The sequence below is a fragment of the Centroberyx affinis genome, unplaced genomic scaffold (assembly GCF_046629955.1).
Source record: "Centroberyx affinis isolate AG114_WGS23_722 - 3 ecotype Tasmania unplaced genomic scaffold, CSIRO-AGI_Caff_v1 ptg000900l_1, whole genome shotgun sequence".
Taxonomy (NCBI): Eukaryota; Metazoa; Chordata; class Actinopteri; order Beryciformes; family Berycidae; genus Centroberyx; species Centroberyx affinis.
In genome coordinates, this window is record NW_027279486.1 from 222,159 (window position 1) to 237,550 (window position 15,392).

The 15,392-nt window shown below is 42.6% G+C and overlaps 1 protein-coding gene across 2 annotated transcripts in view; it reads right to left on the reverse strand.

Annotated features, from left to right (window-relative positions):
• atp2a3 (ATPase sarcoplasmic/endoplasmic reticulum Ca2+ transporting 3) overlaps positions 1-565 on the reverse strand; it is a 46,420-nt gene extending 45,855 nt beyond the window's left edge. For both annotated transcript variants that reach the window (XM_071521620.1, XM_071521619.1), the window contains exon 1: positions 165-565. In XM_071521620.1, the coding sequence (XP_071377721.1) occupies positions 165-282 (118 nt within the window). In that variant the 5' untranslated portion in view covers positions 283-565. The remainder of the gene's footprint in view (positions 1-164) is intronic.
• Positions 566-15,392: the final 14,827 nt, after the last annotated feature.

The window sequence follows — 15,392 nt, forward strand, 5'->3', positions numbered from 1 at the left end:
CCAGAGGGAATATGATTAATGTTTTGTCAACGCACTATTTGCGATAGCTCAAAAGATAAGGAAACTAGTTGTAGGGTATTTTTTCTGGAAGATTAATCGATGTGTACGCATCGGCTTTGAACTGAAACTGAAGGAGGAGAAATTATAAAAACAGAACTACTCACCGTTCGGTCCATATTTCTCGAAATTGATTCTCACTTGCTCCAGCGTCAGCCCGGTGTTTTCGTTCACACCGAAGTTGTCTAAAACTTCAGTCGCCGATTTAGTGTGCGCATTTTCCATCTTGGCGGACTGGGCTTAGATGATCAGATCGAAATGCATGTAGTTGTGAGGAACATCTATTGTGGCAATCGGGGGAGGAGGTGGGGTGGTGTGGCGGCGGCGGCGGCGGGGTGGAGGAGGAGGAGGGGGGTTAAACAGCAGTAATTTCCACCGAAGGACGTTCAGTTCAGATGGCTGGGTCGAGGTCGGGCTGGGCTGTCACCTGTCCCCCCGACGCAAAACCTCCGGATCCGTGTAAGAGACGCTGCTGTGGCTCGGTAGATCAGACTGCTGCTCCTACTTCGGCTCCATCTGAAGGTGTGCTGTGGCTGTGGCGGGGCGGACCGCCTCTCTGCTGTTGAGCACTCCCTCCTGCGCTCCTATTGGCTCCGCTTACCTGAGCGGAGGCTTCCGCTCCCTACATCCTCATGGTGGGTCGAAAACCTTCCTTTTCATGAGCACGATCATGTTTTTTTTTTCCAGTGCAAGTGGTTAACTTGGATAGAGTGTAGTTAATGATGTAATGTGGTACTTTATTGCTCCCTGTGGGGAACTTCTCTCTTTGCTTGCAGCCTTCCACTCAGCAGGTCAGGGTGCAGCCTGGTCAGATCCTGCAGCTGGTAGGGAAAAGTGCCTTGCTCAAGGACACTTTCAACCCTGGTCCTCAGCACCCCAGAGTACTGCTGGTTTTATAGCTTGTTAATTGCATTCAGCTGGCATCCCAGGTGTAAATCAATCCCTGATTTGATGGCTAGAATGAAAACCAACAGGACTCTGAGTCCTGAGGACCAGGATTCACAACTACTGCTAACGGATGTTAGCAGTAGTAACCCAGGTCCTCCAGTTGAAGGACAGTCTTCTTAAAGTCATAATGAAATGAAAAATGACTTTTCCACCTTGCTAGCTAATTGTCCATATCATAACGTGCAGCTGTTTAACAATAAATGGGGGGGAAAAAAACAAAATTTGTATTTTCTTGTATTTTTCCATCAAAATCCCCTTAAGTTACTTCCTGGAAAATAGCATATTTTTAGTAAGCAGTAAGCAAACCTGAGGAAGCAACAAGCGAAATGCGTTCGCTCCTTTTATAAGCCTATTTTGCAAATGCTATAGGAAAAAAGATGTGAGTATATTGTCAGCAAAGTCTCACAGTATTTTGTGTTCCTGCAACCGACAGCACATGATTATAAGTGGCTGAGCACAGAGTTTGAGTACTTTCCAGTATATTTTTAGTGTTTACTTCATTGTGTAGCCTACCAGTAGACAGACCAATAATACCATGACAGATTTTTGAACAATCCCCCCTCCACCCCTCCCATCATATAAAACCTGCAACCTGACAGCTTTCAAAGTGACACAGGTGGCAACATGGTACATGATGCATTTTTGTGTGTTCAACCAAGACACCTTGGTTGCATCTCTGTGGCTGGAATTTATTCATTTTTCAGGATCCATCATTAGTGACAGCTCATTTATGCACAAAGCACTGAGTCACTTTCCATGTTTGTTGTGGTCAAACAGAAACACGCCCACCTTTCAACAGTCCCTACCTCCTGCCTTATGTCCTGTTCCAACATCCTGTTTCAACCAGAAATACATCAAATTACAGAAGCAAGACACAATCGAAATGCCCTTTCCTTGGGACTTTAAGCACTAGGTCACCCCAATAGTTGGAGACTCTGGCGAACGTGCCTCACAGAATCAGAAACAAGTGCAAGGGCATGTGCACAGAAACTTTACTCTGCACATCATTTATGGGACATTTACATTTTAGGCATTTAGCTGATGCTTTTATCCTGAGCAACTTACAATGAGTAAGCAGGTAGAGCATCAGTGTCTTGCTCAAGGACACTTTGACAGGACACATGGCTTCTGTTGGGATTGAACCTTAGACCTTCTGGTTACATAATGGTGTCTCAAACCACTATAGGCTGGCCTGTCCTCATCTAGGCTATTATAAATAGGCTATGCAACATTATGTCTTTAGTGTTTACAGTGCAACATATCTTGTGAATGTGAAGCCCCTGTAGACTTAGCCTTTTGGGGGAAATCATTGGTTTATTGAAGTAAGGGCAGAAGTTTAATGAATTTGCCCATTCATGGTTGGCTGGGGAAGAATCAGCCAACTAAATGCAAGTAGGGAAACCAGTGCTCCAGATTTCCCTTCCATCACCTTATCCTGAGTGTAAGGTTACTGCAGCACAATCTCCCCACAGTACGCAGAGGCTGAAATGGGTCTACTGTAGGAGATCATAGGCACTGGACTGGGACCTCTTTGGGCATGAAGTATAAAAGGAACAAGGTGCTCCAATTCTGTCCTCACTCACAGCTGGCCTCCTCTCTCACAGCAAAAATGTATATTTATAACTGGAGCTTACATAACTTCCAGAACGACTGTCCAGAGGATGGTGGCTGGCTACATGAAGTTCTTGGATGCTAAGTGCCTACAAGTGCCCTCTCACTGGCTTTTAGCCTGGAGGATCTGAGTCTCAGCCCTTGTTTGAGCATCTTCGCCTCTGCGTCAATAGTCAGACCCAAAGATTTCTATTTAAAAACCAGACCTATCCACAGATCCCCAGCAGATACTCAGGCTAAAACCACAGGCTCCACTTATACCCCCCCCCCCCCCCCCCACACACACACACACACACACACACACACACACAGTCAGTGAGACAATCGTTAGTCATCAGTGTCTGATTCTCAACACATGTTTACAAGTTTACCTTCAACTTGTGTGTGTGTCAGTGTGTGTCTGTCTGAGTAAACTAAAGCCCTTGTGACGTGAAAGACAAATACGAAAATACAAGAGCCCTTATGGTCACACACACATTTTGAGAGAACCCCTTGGAAGCCAAAGCTCTTTTGAAAAGGAAATCCCCCCCTCCTGACCCCCCCAACCCCCCCACCCCCTCACTCTCCTTCAGTGGCACACACTGGGGGACTGTGCTAGTCCCAGCTCCAGTCACACAACATTTTCCACACAGCACTGTCAGCCGTCCAACAGCATTTGCCTTCCTTTTTGCTTGCAGCTTTCATTTGCATTAGGGAAATGAGCCATGGCCTCCCAAGCATGAAAGAGATATTTCCCTCATTCTCACATGTGATATGCCACAAGCCTACTGTGCCTCCTCCCTGCATATCTATGTTAAGACTTCGCTCTGTGCTATATCGTCATTCTCTGTTTGTTTTGACGCCCACTTGACCTAAGAATTCAGGTTTTTCATTTGCATTTGCAAATTTTGACTGTTCTGATGCAGTGAAAATTAAAAAGATGTTGTCCTTGATGTTTTTGTAGAGCTTAGTACGTTTGTCTCTGCTGACAGCTCCACAGTGCTAAGTGTTGGGGACAAACAGCTGTTGCTGCCATTGACTTTGAATCAAGGAGAAGTGATGTGAGTCAACCACAGTCTGTAGCAGCTGTACCTGACAAGCAGCCCAAGTGGCAAGTCAACCCCTCCCGCCCCGCTCTCCATTAATATACCTCTCCCCTATTCTCCCTTCTCCTTCCCCTCTTCCCTTACTGGGGCTCTGCACATCTGTGAGACAGTCATCATTTCACAGTCTGGCACAGAGGGATGCCACACAGCCTGTCAGCCCCAGGAAGGGAAGCGGAGTGTTTTATGTCAGGGGAGGACTGTCTGATTTTACATTATCTTAATACCAACTCATCTGTCCTTCTCCAAACACAGCTCCCCAATGACGTATATTGTGGTTGAAGCCTTTGATGTCTAATGTTAAAGGTGCTATGTGTAGCATTTTTAAACATCATTGTCAAATGAATTGTGATACCTTGGTATATTACTGTAAACTAATGAGACCAAGGTTGAAATTGGTAGCTGGTATCTGAAGCATTGTTAATGCTAATGTTTCTCAAAAATAACGGAAGACTGAAGAAGATAAACCAGTTGTTCACTCCTTCCACCATCTGCCATGGCAAGAAACTCTGAAAGCTTTATCTCTGTTTGTGCTGGAAGAACAGCGCCCTCTTCCTTTTTTTGTGCCATAAAGCAATCATCCTTTGTATTGTAAGCAATCCAGCATTTCCCAAAATCTGACCCGGTAACACACGATGTAAAATACAGCGTCGAGGCTGATAGAGGCTGTCAGTCTTCTCGGAAATGGTCTTGTTTGTTTACATTAATTACACTAATGTCTTTATGTGGTAATGATTTATTGATGTTAAATGCAACATGTAGCCCCTTTAATTAGCTATAATTAACCAGGAAGGTCTTCTCCATTGGTTGTGGTGGCATCATTTCTGAAAAGAGATGGCAAAGCACCAAAAGGGATACCAATCTTAACCAAAGAAAAGACACCACTACTCTTAACTTTTCCATTTTCTCTTGTGGGTGTTAGTTTTCCACTGTTATGGGCGTCAGTCAATAACCCTGATGCTCCATTTTGAGGTTGGTTTCCTATCAGAGCTGCTGCTGCCTGTTTGTTGCCAACTCATTAGTCAGGATGAGCTGGACTTGTGCTCTGTGTGTTGAGGACATTAAGCCCTTGCTAGTCCAGGGTTCCTCTTGATTCTGGAGAGAGGATATCTGAAGTCTGTGGTCTTCTACAAGGAGGCTGTTAGATAATCATTTTTGTTTCTGTTTGGACACAACTTTTGTTTAAACAGGCAGTTCACCAGTAATTCACCAAAATATTATTTTGTTCTTTAAGTGTATGATTGATTACCCCATGAAGGTTTTTCCCTTCTTTAGTTCCTAAGGTATTTGGTTGTACTTCTATGTTTTATGTAACCCTTATATAGTTCTAAGTATAAAAAACTTGGAAACTATTTTCCAAACCTATCCCTCACTGAGGCCATGGGCTATGCTAATTTTTTGTACATGAATTCATCAGTCTGTAAATGCAATATAGTGCCTCTGTTGAAATACTGTCACCCCCCTACAGGCATTATTTACATAATAATTAATTGAGTTGGAGACATTTTTCACTCTGAAAGTTATTGTCTGAATTTTCTACATGGCTTGACAGTGACAGCTGAACAGGAGTTATGTATGTTTCTCCAAAAAGCTTATTTTCCATTTGCAAGCCAAACTTTCCAATAGCATGTGAATTATAACCAAAATTTATATGTCCAAATAATTTCCAGATTGTATCCTAACTGAAGCAGCAAGGGTCTTCTGGATAACATCACTTGTTGGACAGGTTCACACTCTTTAACTCTTTAGCCAAACACTGTCTACAGTTTTGGTGAAAGGTAGGAACTATTGTGTAAAATATATCCGCTTTGTTTTAGGATAGGTTTGCCTTTATAGTTAGTGGGAGTCTGTGGGAACCCTATGTGGCTACTTTCAACTCTGATATTCCCTCAGTGCCTTTATAGAAGTGTTCAGATTGTTTGAGTGAGCCTTTTATTAGTTTACTTGTCACTTTTGCTGGCTCCAGTGTTGCTCAAATAAACCATTTGAATTAATCAAAAACTTTCCATTGGTTTTGATTAATGCTGATGTTTGTGTGGTGTGATTGACCTTTTGACAGGGCATTTTCTACACTTGTCACAATTCATTTTCCATTCTTTCCAAAGCCAACACTTCAATTCAGAATGGGCTAGTCAGACCCCTGTACAGACACACACACACACACACACACACACACACACACACACACACACACACACACACACACACACACTCCAAGCACTCTGTTACTCAATCATTTTTGGGCAGGATGAGTCATTGCGCAGTGACTGGCTCATCCTGTCAATCAGTCAATCTTTAATGGAATCAAACACTGCATATGAAGCAATTACCCGAGTCAGTGATGGTGTCTGTTTAACCGGCAGCCTAGTGGAGGCCTGTGCTGCTGCACAGTGTCCCAGACAGATGAACAGAGGAGATCCTGGAAGGACAGAGAGGACAGATAGAGGAAACTAGGTTTATCACCTTCCCCAAATATAACAGAACGCTTTGTCCTAACATTCTCTTCATATTCCCACCTGATATACCAGGCTTTGGCAACATTTGAGATGTTCTAGTTTATTGCTCCTAAAGCAATGGGACCGAAATCCACATCACAGTGTAATGATTCCCATATCTGTGCCTCAGAACTGAACCCACAGTCCAACCAACCCACAATCAAATCAGTGGGTCTCTAAAGCATCCTGCACCATGTTAAATCCCTGTCAAATAGGCTGTATGGTTAGCCAACAGAGATAGGTCACAATATGTGGACACACCTGCATGTGAATGAATGAGAGAGAGAGAGAGAGACAGAAAGAGAGAGAGAGAGAGAGAGAGAGAGAGAGAGAGAGAGAGGGCGGGGGGGGGGGGGGGGGGGAGAGAGGCACACCATCAGAGGAAAATATTTCAGAAAAAGGAGTTCTGCCAAACCTTTTGAAAGACCGCTTATGTTCTGTACTGTTTGATTTAAAGGATTAATGATTTTCCAATGAAGAGGCTCTGCTACTAAACCTACTAACTGATTACACTGTGTCATGATTTTCCTATATGAAATCTATCTTTTTTCGACACTCCAGACGCTGTGTTTATTAAAATCTTATCACTGAGTTAAGCAGTTCCATATATTATTCATCGGGCCTGGAACAGTGGAATCAATAATTTTGAATATGAACAACGTTCACTCAAAGTTGGAAACTAAGAAAAACCAAGAATCTAATTTTTTATGTCGTAAAGATGTACAGCTTCGAACTGTTCCCGCTAATGACAAATGGGAGGCTGACTTTGCGGTCGCATACAAAGTACATTAACATTCAAATGTACTTCATTTTTATAGCAGTAATAACCAATCCGAAACTAAAAAATGTACCCATACCTCTGGAAAATTTCTCGGTCCCCTTTTCCATCTATTTCAATTGCTCGTCAAAATTATAGAGCTGCACATCAGTGTTAGCACAGATTAAGACGCAGGAAAAACTGACTATTGGGGACAGTAGTGAATGTTCACAGATTCAAATTGTTGAACTGTCCTAAGGCATAGGAAAGACAACACTGAATAATGAATGTCAGTGCTATTCCCTTGTCAAGGTGATGGATTGAATTAGTTATTTTGCATTTGGGAATTGCTCTTGCAGCTTCTTGTAGGCTACGGGCGACTGGTGCTATTAATAGCGGTGATGATCAACCTCTGAAGCGTCCTTCCATCTCCTCCTCGGCTCCTTAGCGTTGGCCAGGGGCTGCTAGTTTGACGGGTCATCCAGACCAATTAACTCCAGCATGAAACGCTGTCAACAAGCGCGGGGGTCTCAGTACTTTGGGCTTTGATTTGACATTACAGCTGCCGGTATGAACATCCAGACGGAGCAATGATGAATAATTATACAGTGTGATCAGTAGGTCTATGTGGACGCTTTGAAGGATGACATTGTCTGGGCGCTCTGTATCGAGAATGGTCTTGGGACAGATATCGAGAAAATCCCCTCTCTGTCATTAGTAAGAAAGGTATTGTGCCTGTTTTGGAGAAATGTACAGTGTTACTAGGACCTTAAAAAAGAAGAATTACATTCTATTCATGCAGTCAAAGTCGTGTCTCGACAGTCGGTTCTGCTCTAGGAGTGGCTCCCTGCCTCCTCCAATCATTTCTCTAGACTGATCATCACTAAGGACAGACTGGGCCATTAAAGATGATCAAGTGTTGGGTTGCTCATTCCCCCAAGGGCCTTTATGTAAATTACCAATGAACATGCTCCTTCCCATCACAACAGAAAGAGCACAACAACAACAGAGGCTGTCACTTCCTGTCAGACAGCTCCAATTACCAATCACTGACCTGGGAAATAGACGGTGCAGTGGAGGGAGGGGCAGGCAGGGAGGAGCAGGTGATGCACAAAGCAATAATGCCAGATCCAAATGAAGGAGAGCGATGAGAACTGCCGACAGTATTTTCACATTGGTAGCCAATCAGATCTTTTGAAGGTGGGTAAATAGAGTTTAGGTGGGTTTGCCCTCCACTACATCCCTGCATGTGCCAGCATACAGCACTGTTTACCTTTGACTGAAAAACAGTACATGGGTGCCAGTCCTCATTTTTAGTGAATAAAAGGAAATGTTCTGGGGCTCCACCAGACCAGGAGGAGCAAGCTGACTTCTCCCTTTCTCTGTGGCCTTCTGCTAAATCATCTGTATGCATATGTGTTATCGTAATTTATTTATTTTATTTATGTTTTACCTATTTTATACAAAATTATTCATCAATTGGCGTCATGAACAGGATCCCGGGGGGGGGGGATTCTTACAGGATTCTCCTTCGAAGAATCCTGTAAGATCTCATCTAAAGTGATTACCTTTTGAGAGGAAAAATTGAGGGAGTCACTCTCAGAGAAGTTATACTGGCTGACCAGAGGTGTCACCAGTGTGAGAGTGACTGCTCAATATCTTTCTTTCTTTTGTTTTTAATGTCATTTTATGTATTTTTTCTGTTTTATGTGAAGCACATTGTATTTGCCTTGTGTATGAAACATGCTATATACATAAAGTTTGCCTTGCCTTGCCTTCTCCCTCTGGCTGGCGAACTGTCATTCATAAAGTTAGTTTCAAAGAGCTTCCACAGAGTCTGTCATTTGAATAGAAAACCTGCAAAAATCACACTACAGGTGCTTTAAAAAGGTGCAGATCAAGCTGAGCCTGCCCTACCAAATTGCCCGATGTAGGATGCAAATCAGGCGTAGCACTAACTCCCTCTGACACATCTCACAAATGACCACATGCTCCCGACATGCACTCTCACAGAAGAAGAAGGCAGCAGCTCTTATTAAGTCTTCACTTTCTCAGAGGGACAGGGAGTCACGCCTGATCCCACATCCCAGGGGGAGATTTCTTCCTCAAAGTGTGTGTGCATGTGTGTGTTGGCGCATGTACGGCCTGTCTGAGTGACGAATTCTCCATGCGTCCAGCGGTGACCTGGCTCTCCCCTCAGTCGGATGGCTTTTAATGAGGGACAGATGGCTCCTCTCTGTCAGCACCTCTTCCGCTCATCATCTCCTTAGCGGGCTGCATTGTAACAACGCGGAGGGGAGCAATGACAGCTTAATGACGAAGGCTCTGGAGGCAGAGAGCATGGCTGTTCGCACAGGGAGACCCCCTCCCTAATGAACGGTCACATGGAAAGGGGTAGACAGATGTGTTTAGATTAGGGGTATTGGGACTGATGTGACACGACAAACGCCGTCAGATGGAACAGATGGATGAGGACATTGACTCTTCAGTTTGAACATTAAACACTTCCTCTTTTAGAACAAATGTGTGAGTTTATTCAAACTAGCTACGAGAGACAGACTTCCCCTCTTTCTTTGAGTACGGCCTTGTCAACAATGAGGACTTACAGCATCGGTGCCACCAAACTCTACACCAGCTGATTTCTTGTTTCTTGTTTCCCCACATAGTGAGTCACAGTTTACCCCATTGACTTCCATTAAAAATGAGACACTATGGACTGTGCACCCTCTGTATTTTAACATATAGTGGAGGGAAAAGGATCATTTAGTTTTTTCTTTAAAACATTAGAAGCGGGACTCATATCCACATCCATAAGTAAACCACCTTTTCCATCCTGTGCTGAAGCTTTCTGGAGCATCTACTGCACACCCTAAAATCCCACTGAGATGTATTGAAGAGACCTGTTTTCATTTGCTAGCAACAGAGAATTTGAGCAATTTAGATAGGATGTAAAATGTTCAAAACCCTTAACAACAAACTAACAATGAAGTCTAACATTATTTTATGCAGTGTTCTTAGCCCAAAAGGAACAAGGGCATGAATCCTTCAGCTAGATTTTTCTCTTATTTGATTTTTTTAAATGTCCTTTTCATGCTTGGTGGAATATATTGTTTCGTTTAAGTCAAATACATTTAAATAATTGAAAGACTTTTTAGCCCAACAAAATGTACAAAAAAACAACTGCTTCGCAGATCATAAAATGGTTGGATAACAGAATAGTAACAGCCCTGTTGCCCTCAGTCTCTCCTTTTTTTCAGCCTTTTTGTTTACATTTTTAATGATAAAACAAGTGAGAATGCCCATCTCCCTCAAATAGCCCCCTGAGTCACTATCTACATCCTAGGCTACTGTCTGCTATGAGATACTGTCATACAATGACACTGTAAGGCAAATGTGTTTTCAGCCACAGCACCCCACACAGGGGAACAGCAAGCTTTAACCACAGCCATGAGGGCTGGGCGCCGCCAGTCACGGCTAGAGAGTTTAGTGTAGAGGAAAGAATAACAGGAAGGGGAGGAGCAAGTCTATAACTTGAAGGCAGGTGGGTCCAAGATGCTACCACAGGCTGCTGGCGCTCCACTCACACAATGCAGATGAAAAAAAAAACTACAGTGTGGAAAGTACAGTTAATGTTAACAGGCCAATCTGTCACCATCAGGCCCATTCTCCACAGTAGCTAGCTTTATCTAAACTTGCCAACTATAGAGAAATAATTCAGGTGGAAAAGTAAATAGAAGTAAACTGAGTGGTTCTACATTGCAACAGCAGCAATGAGAAAAATCAATCAAAATACATTTTTGCTACAGTGGATGTCCACCATATTTCAAAATTCACTCTCAAGTCATCTATGAGATAGCCCATAACCAAAACTGTGGGAAAACAAAGCATTTGAATTCAGTCCATCAACTGTCAACAGTGAAAATATAAAGTAAATCTGTGGGATTAACCCTCATCCTACCAACATATTTAACATACAAGGACTACCGACTGGGGTCCCTGGGACCCCAAGAATAAACTACTGTAAGAAACAACCATCATGGCAAAATGTTAACTTATTTCTTCTCAAAACATTATTAGTTATGTAATTAATGCCATCTGGAAAAAAAACAGATTATTATTGTTTTAGGAAACAGGTAATTAAATTATCTATTGTATTTCTGACTTTGAACATCATGTTAACTTAGGAAGAGCAGTATTTAGGGTCGTCACAGTGCACATGAGGAAATCTGTGTCTGCTGCATCTGTGTCTGTCTCCTTCAAAATGACTGACAGAGTGCCCCTACCCCCCGATAGTGTGTGATACTTTAAATTAGGACCCATGGCAAACATGAACAAATAAATAGTTCCATCTATTAAAACTGCATAGGCGGAATTGGGTGCTTTTGACTGGGGTCCCCCAGGACCCCAATACATTGGTATTTTTTAAAAAGCACTAATTAAAACAGAAACAGAAAACAATGATATGAAGTCATTAGGAACAAATTGATTGACAAAGTCATGAAAAATTGGAATGATAGAATAAAGCACCTGTGAGATATGACAAAAAAGTATACCTCTGGGGTCTGCGGGTACCCCAATCGGTAGGATGAGGGTTAACAAAATGTAGCATACCATGTTACATGTTTTATGCTTGAGGAACATGGCACAGCCCAGATGGAAAGTACAATTTTACAGATTCCAATAGAGCTTTCCATCAAGATGGTGTGTGCAAAATAGCTGCAAACAAAGCAAAATTAGAAAACAGGTTGCTAGTATTGCATTTTACAAAAGTGCCTGCAATCACCTGAATGTCTCTGACCCCCCAAACTGCACCAGGGCAACCAAACAGTCTGACCTCTCTCAACAAATGCATATGTGTACACTTTGCTGATAATAAGGCCAAATGAGTCTTTAACCACCTCCAGAGCTAGACTGGGTGATAAATTCTTAAATGCGGTTTGGGTGCATTTCCACTTGGATTTTATGTGTTTCTCTCTATCTGTATATAAACCAATCGCCCAGGATGCATGTTGATGCCAGGTGTAAACCAAGGTGTAGACCAAATGTGGATGCAATGCATCTCCAATCCATATATAGCAGCTACATAAACAGAAATAAACTTTCACACATGGATCCAACCAGGAAACACATGCAAAACAGGTGACAGGCAGCTCTGATAGTAACAAATGTGTCAAAAAAAAAATGGGTTGCCAAGATACTCGTGGATGGGGAACAAGAATTTACTGTCAGTTTTAAAGGATGTAAGTATTGAAAGAGGAAGTGACGTGAGCTGCAATTTTGCAAGGGAAAGAGAAATCCAATGTCAGTGTCAGAGACCCATTTTAATGTCAGGTGTAAATGTAATCCAGCTGCATCATATTTAGACACAGTCTAATCTTATGAATGAACTGTGATACTTCCTAACAGACTAAAAGATAACAAAAAAAATGTGAGTGATATGGTCTCTGATAGTGTAAGTTCCCCTAAACCAGTCTCCAGTAGGTCAAACATGGTTCATCTGCTTGTCATAGATACAACTATTGAAAAACGTCCATGAACGCTAAAGCTATATCTCAGAAATGACTGAAAATCTATCCATAGCCCACAGCCAGGCTGGTGCAAGCACATGATTGACAGAGAGGAAACCTCACTGCTTTAGGCAAGCGCTCGCCTGACAGACGAGCCAGCAGCGTAGCATCAGGAAACTCTGACATGAAATTTATGCTGTGAGTGATAAAATATGCAGAATCAAATTCAGGAGACGCAGTGCAACACAAACATTTTAGCATAGATCCAAAATGAATCACAATGAGAGTAACCCTCTCTCCTGTAATAGTTTTTCTCTTCTATTCATCGTTGAAGCAAATATCCCTCTCAGCAGTTAATGGAAGTTTTACCAAAGTTGATATATATCTAATACAAAAATTATTTTCACCAATATTAAGGTGCGTACCGCCTGTTAGCAACACCGCTGAGCATGCGAGTCCCAATGGAGAGAGATTGTTTGTTATTCATCCAACATGTAATATTAACAGTAATTCATTACTTATTTATGAATCACTTTTCTCAAACCCAAAGCACCTCATCGTGGTGAAAGCAAAAGTCAAAAACACAAGGTTTACATGAAAACCACACACAAATACACATGGGGTAAGCACACGACACAATCGCAGCATTTTATGCCAGAAACTCAATCTTATCATCTTTTGGTGTCTTGGCCTTCTTGTTTGTGTCATTTAACATCAGCAGCTGTTTTTTATTGGTATTTTCCAATCCTGTCCATTTGGTCCATTGTCCATTTCTGTCTTTCTTTTCAAAATGCTTCTGTCTCCGCAGTTATTTTTCTTTCCTATTAAGCTGCTTCTCTCATCATTTCTTCTCCCTTCCTAGCTATCCCACTCTAATTCGCTTCCTCTATTACTAAGCTTTACTATCCGACTTCTTGTATGGAAAGAAAGTTTAAATCAGTTTGTCACGTCTCTGTTTTACTCTTACATATTTTTCGGAACACATACTGATGTGCAGTCCGGAGCTTCTCCATTCACAATGACAAGGACATTAACTTTGCGGACAGTTTGCCAGAACAATTCGACTTTTCAAGTTATAGTGGTGCGATCCATTCCGACCAAGAAAATGTACCCTTACCCCCGGAAAATCATCCCGAGTGTTTTTACAATCACCTCTTTCCATCTTTCTCCAGTCAGTTCTTTATGGAGCTGTACATCAGTGTGATATCAGATGTCAAAGGTGGGACAGACTCTTTTCACATCGTGGCTATGGGAGACGGTATTGTATGCACAGTTGTGAATATGAGTTTGTACTTTTCACTTCCTGATTCTGCCTGTCTGGTCATGTTCAGTATCTTTGGCTCAGCTCATTTTCTCATGTGCTGCCTTGGATGTTTTCCCCTAAACGGAGGCCACGGATCACCGACTGATAAAGCAGAGAAAGAAGGGGACAGAGCAGATCATGATATAATGCTTTAATGAGCTGTCTTCACGTCACACTCAGACGGATAATTAACCTTGATAATCCGTCTTGTCACAATGTCAACAGAGGCCCCCTTTTTGTGTGCCTTGGACTCTGTGTCTAACCACCTGATTCAGTGCTTCCTATGCTTATGCTCCGCTCTCCAGCTGACAGCGTGTAATCTCTGTATCTCCTGGCTGCAGGTACGAGGAGATGCAGAAGAGGGAAAGGAGGAAGAGAGGAGGAATAATTATGATGGGGGTCAGAGATTGGGCCAGCGGATGTTGATTCCCCGGGGGAGCGCCGGTCCTCTGGGAAGTCTCATTCTTTTTATAGTCCCGGTGCTCAGCAGCTGGGCTGGAGGTGCTGATGAGATCCCCACGCAGGCGGCCTGACACCTCATTTCTTTTTGCCTCCCTGTGTCTTCTATGCTTTAGTGCTCACATAGATAGAAAAATAGAGTCTGCGCACCAAAAAATATAGCTCCCAGATAATACTTTATTGACATTTTGGCCTGACAAATGCTTTTTATCACAAAAGGACACACACAAAATACATAAAAGCACTTATCACTTTGTCATGGTCACCTGACATCAGGTATTCTGTATATAATGGGTGCACTGGTGCACTTTTTTATTCTGATGAAGGCACAGGGGTATGAGGTGTCAATATAGTATCTGGGAGCTATATTTTGCAGTATGCTAATTTTTTTGGCCAAGCATAGCCCAGTTTTACACAAAGCAGTAAATAGTAGATATTTAAACAATGCATAAACAGCAGTAAATATAAGAAAATATGCACCAGAGGAGTCCATATGTACTAAACTAAGACTTAGATGTCTACTAAACTTTCACTTTTAAATCCTATGTAGACAATCTGTCCCTGTCCCTCTAAAATAAAATTAGCATGGCACTAGTGTTTGTATTAATCCATTCCAGGTACTGTAAGCTCCTGTCACTTTCCCTTATAGTGTCCAAGGAGATTGTTCAAATAAACACTTAACGTGTGTGACTCTCACACACTTTTAGACTCCCTGGAGGAATAGGCTTGGGAGAGTCTGTGTTTATGTTCATGTTATGAGAAATAAATGGCATTTATGGCACGACACGAGTGATGTTTAAAAATCTTAAGAGAGAGAATGTCTGCAAGAGGACGAATGCACAGTCACCAGTTATGCAACGAAAAGTGTAATTCACAAATGGAATGTGAGAAAAGGCAACAGGCATACTTATGAGATATGCACAAGAACCCACTCTTGTACCGCGCGCGCGCACACACGCGCGCGCGCGCACACACACACACACACACACACACACACACACACACACACACACACACACACACACACACACACACACACACACACACACACACACACACACACACACACACACACACACACACACACACACACACACACACACACACACACACACACACACACAGGCATAGTGCCACACACGCTAGCAGAACAGTGGGAGGCTGCATGTTGTT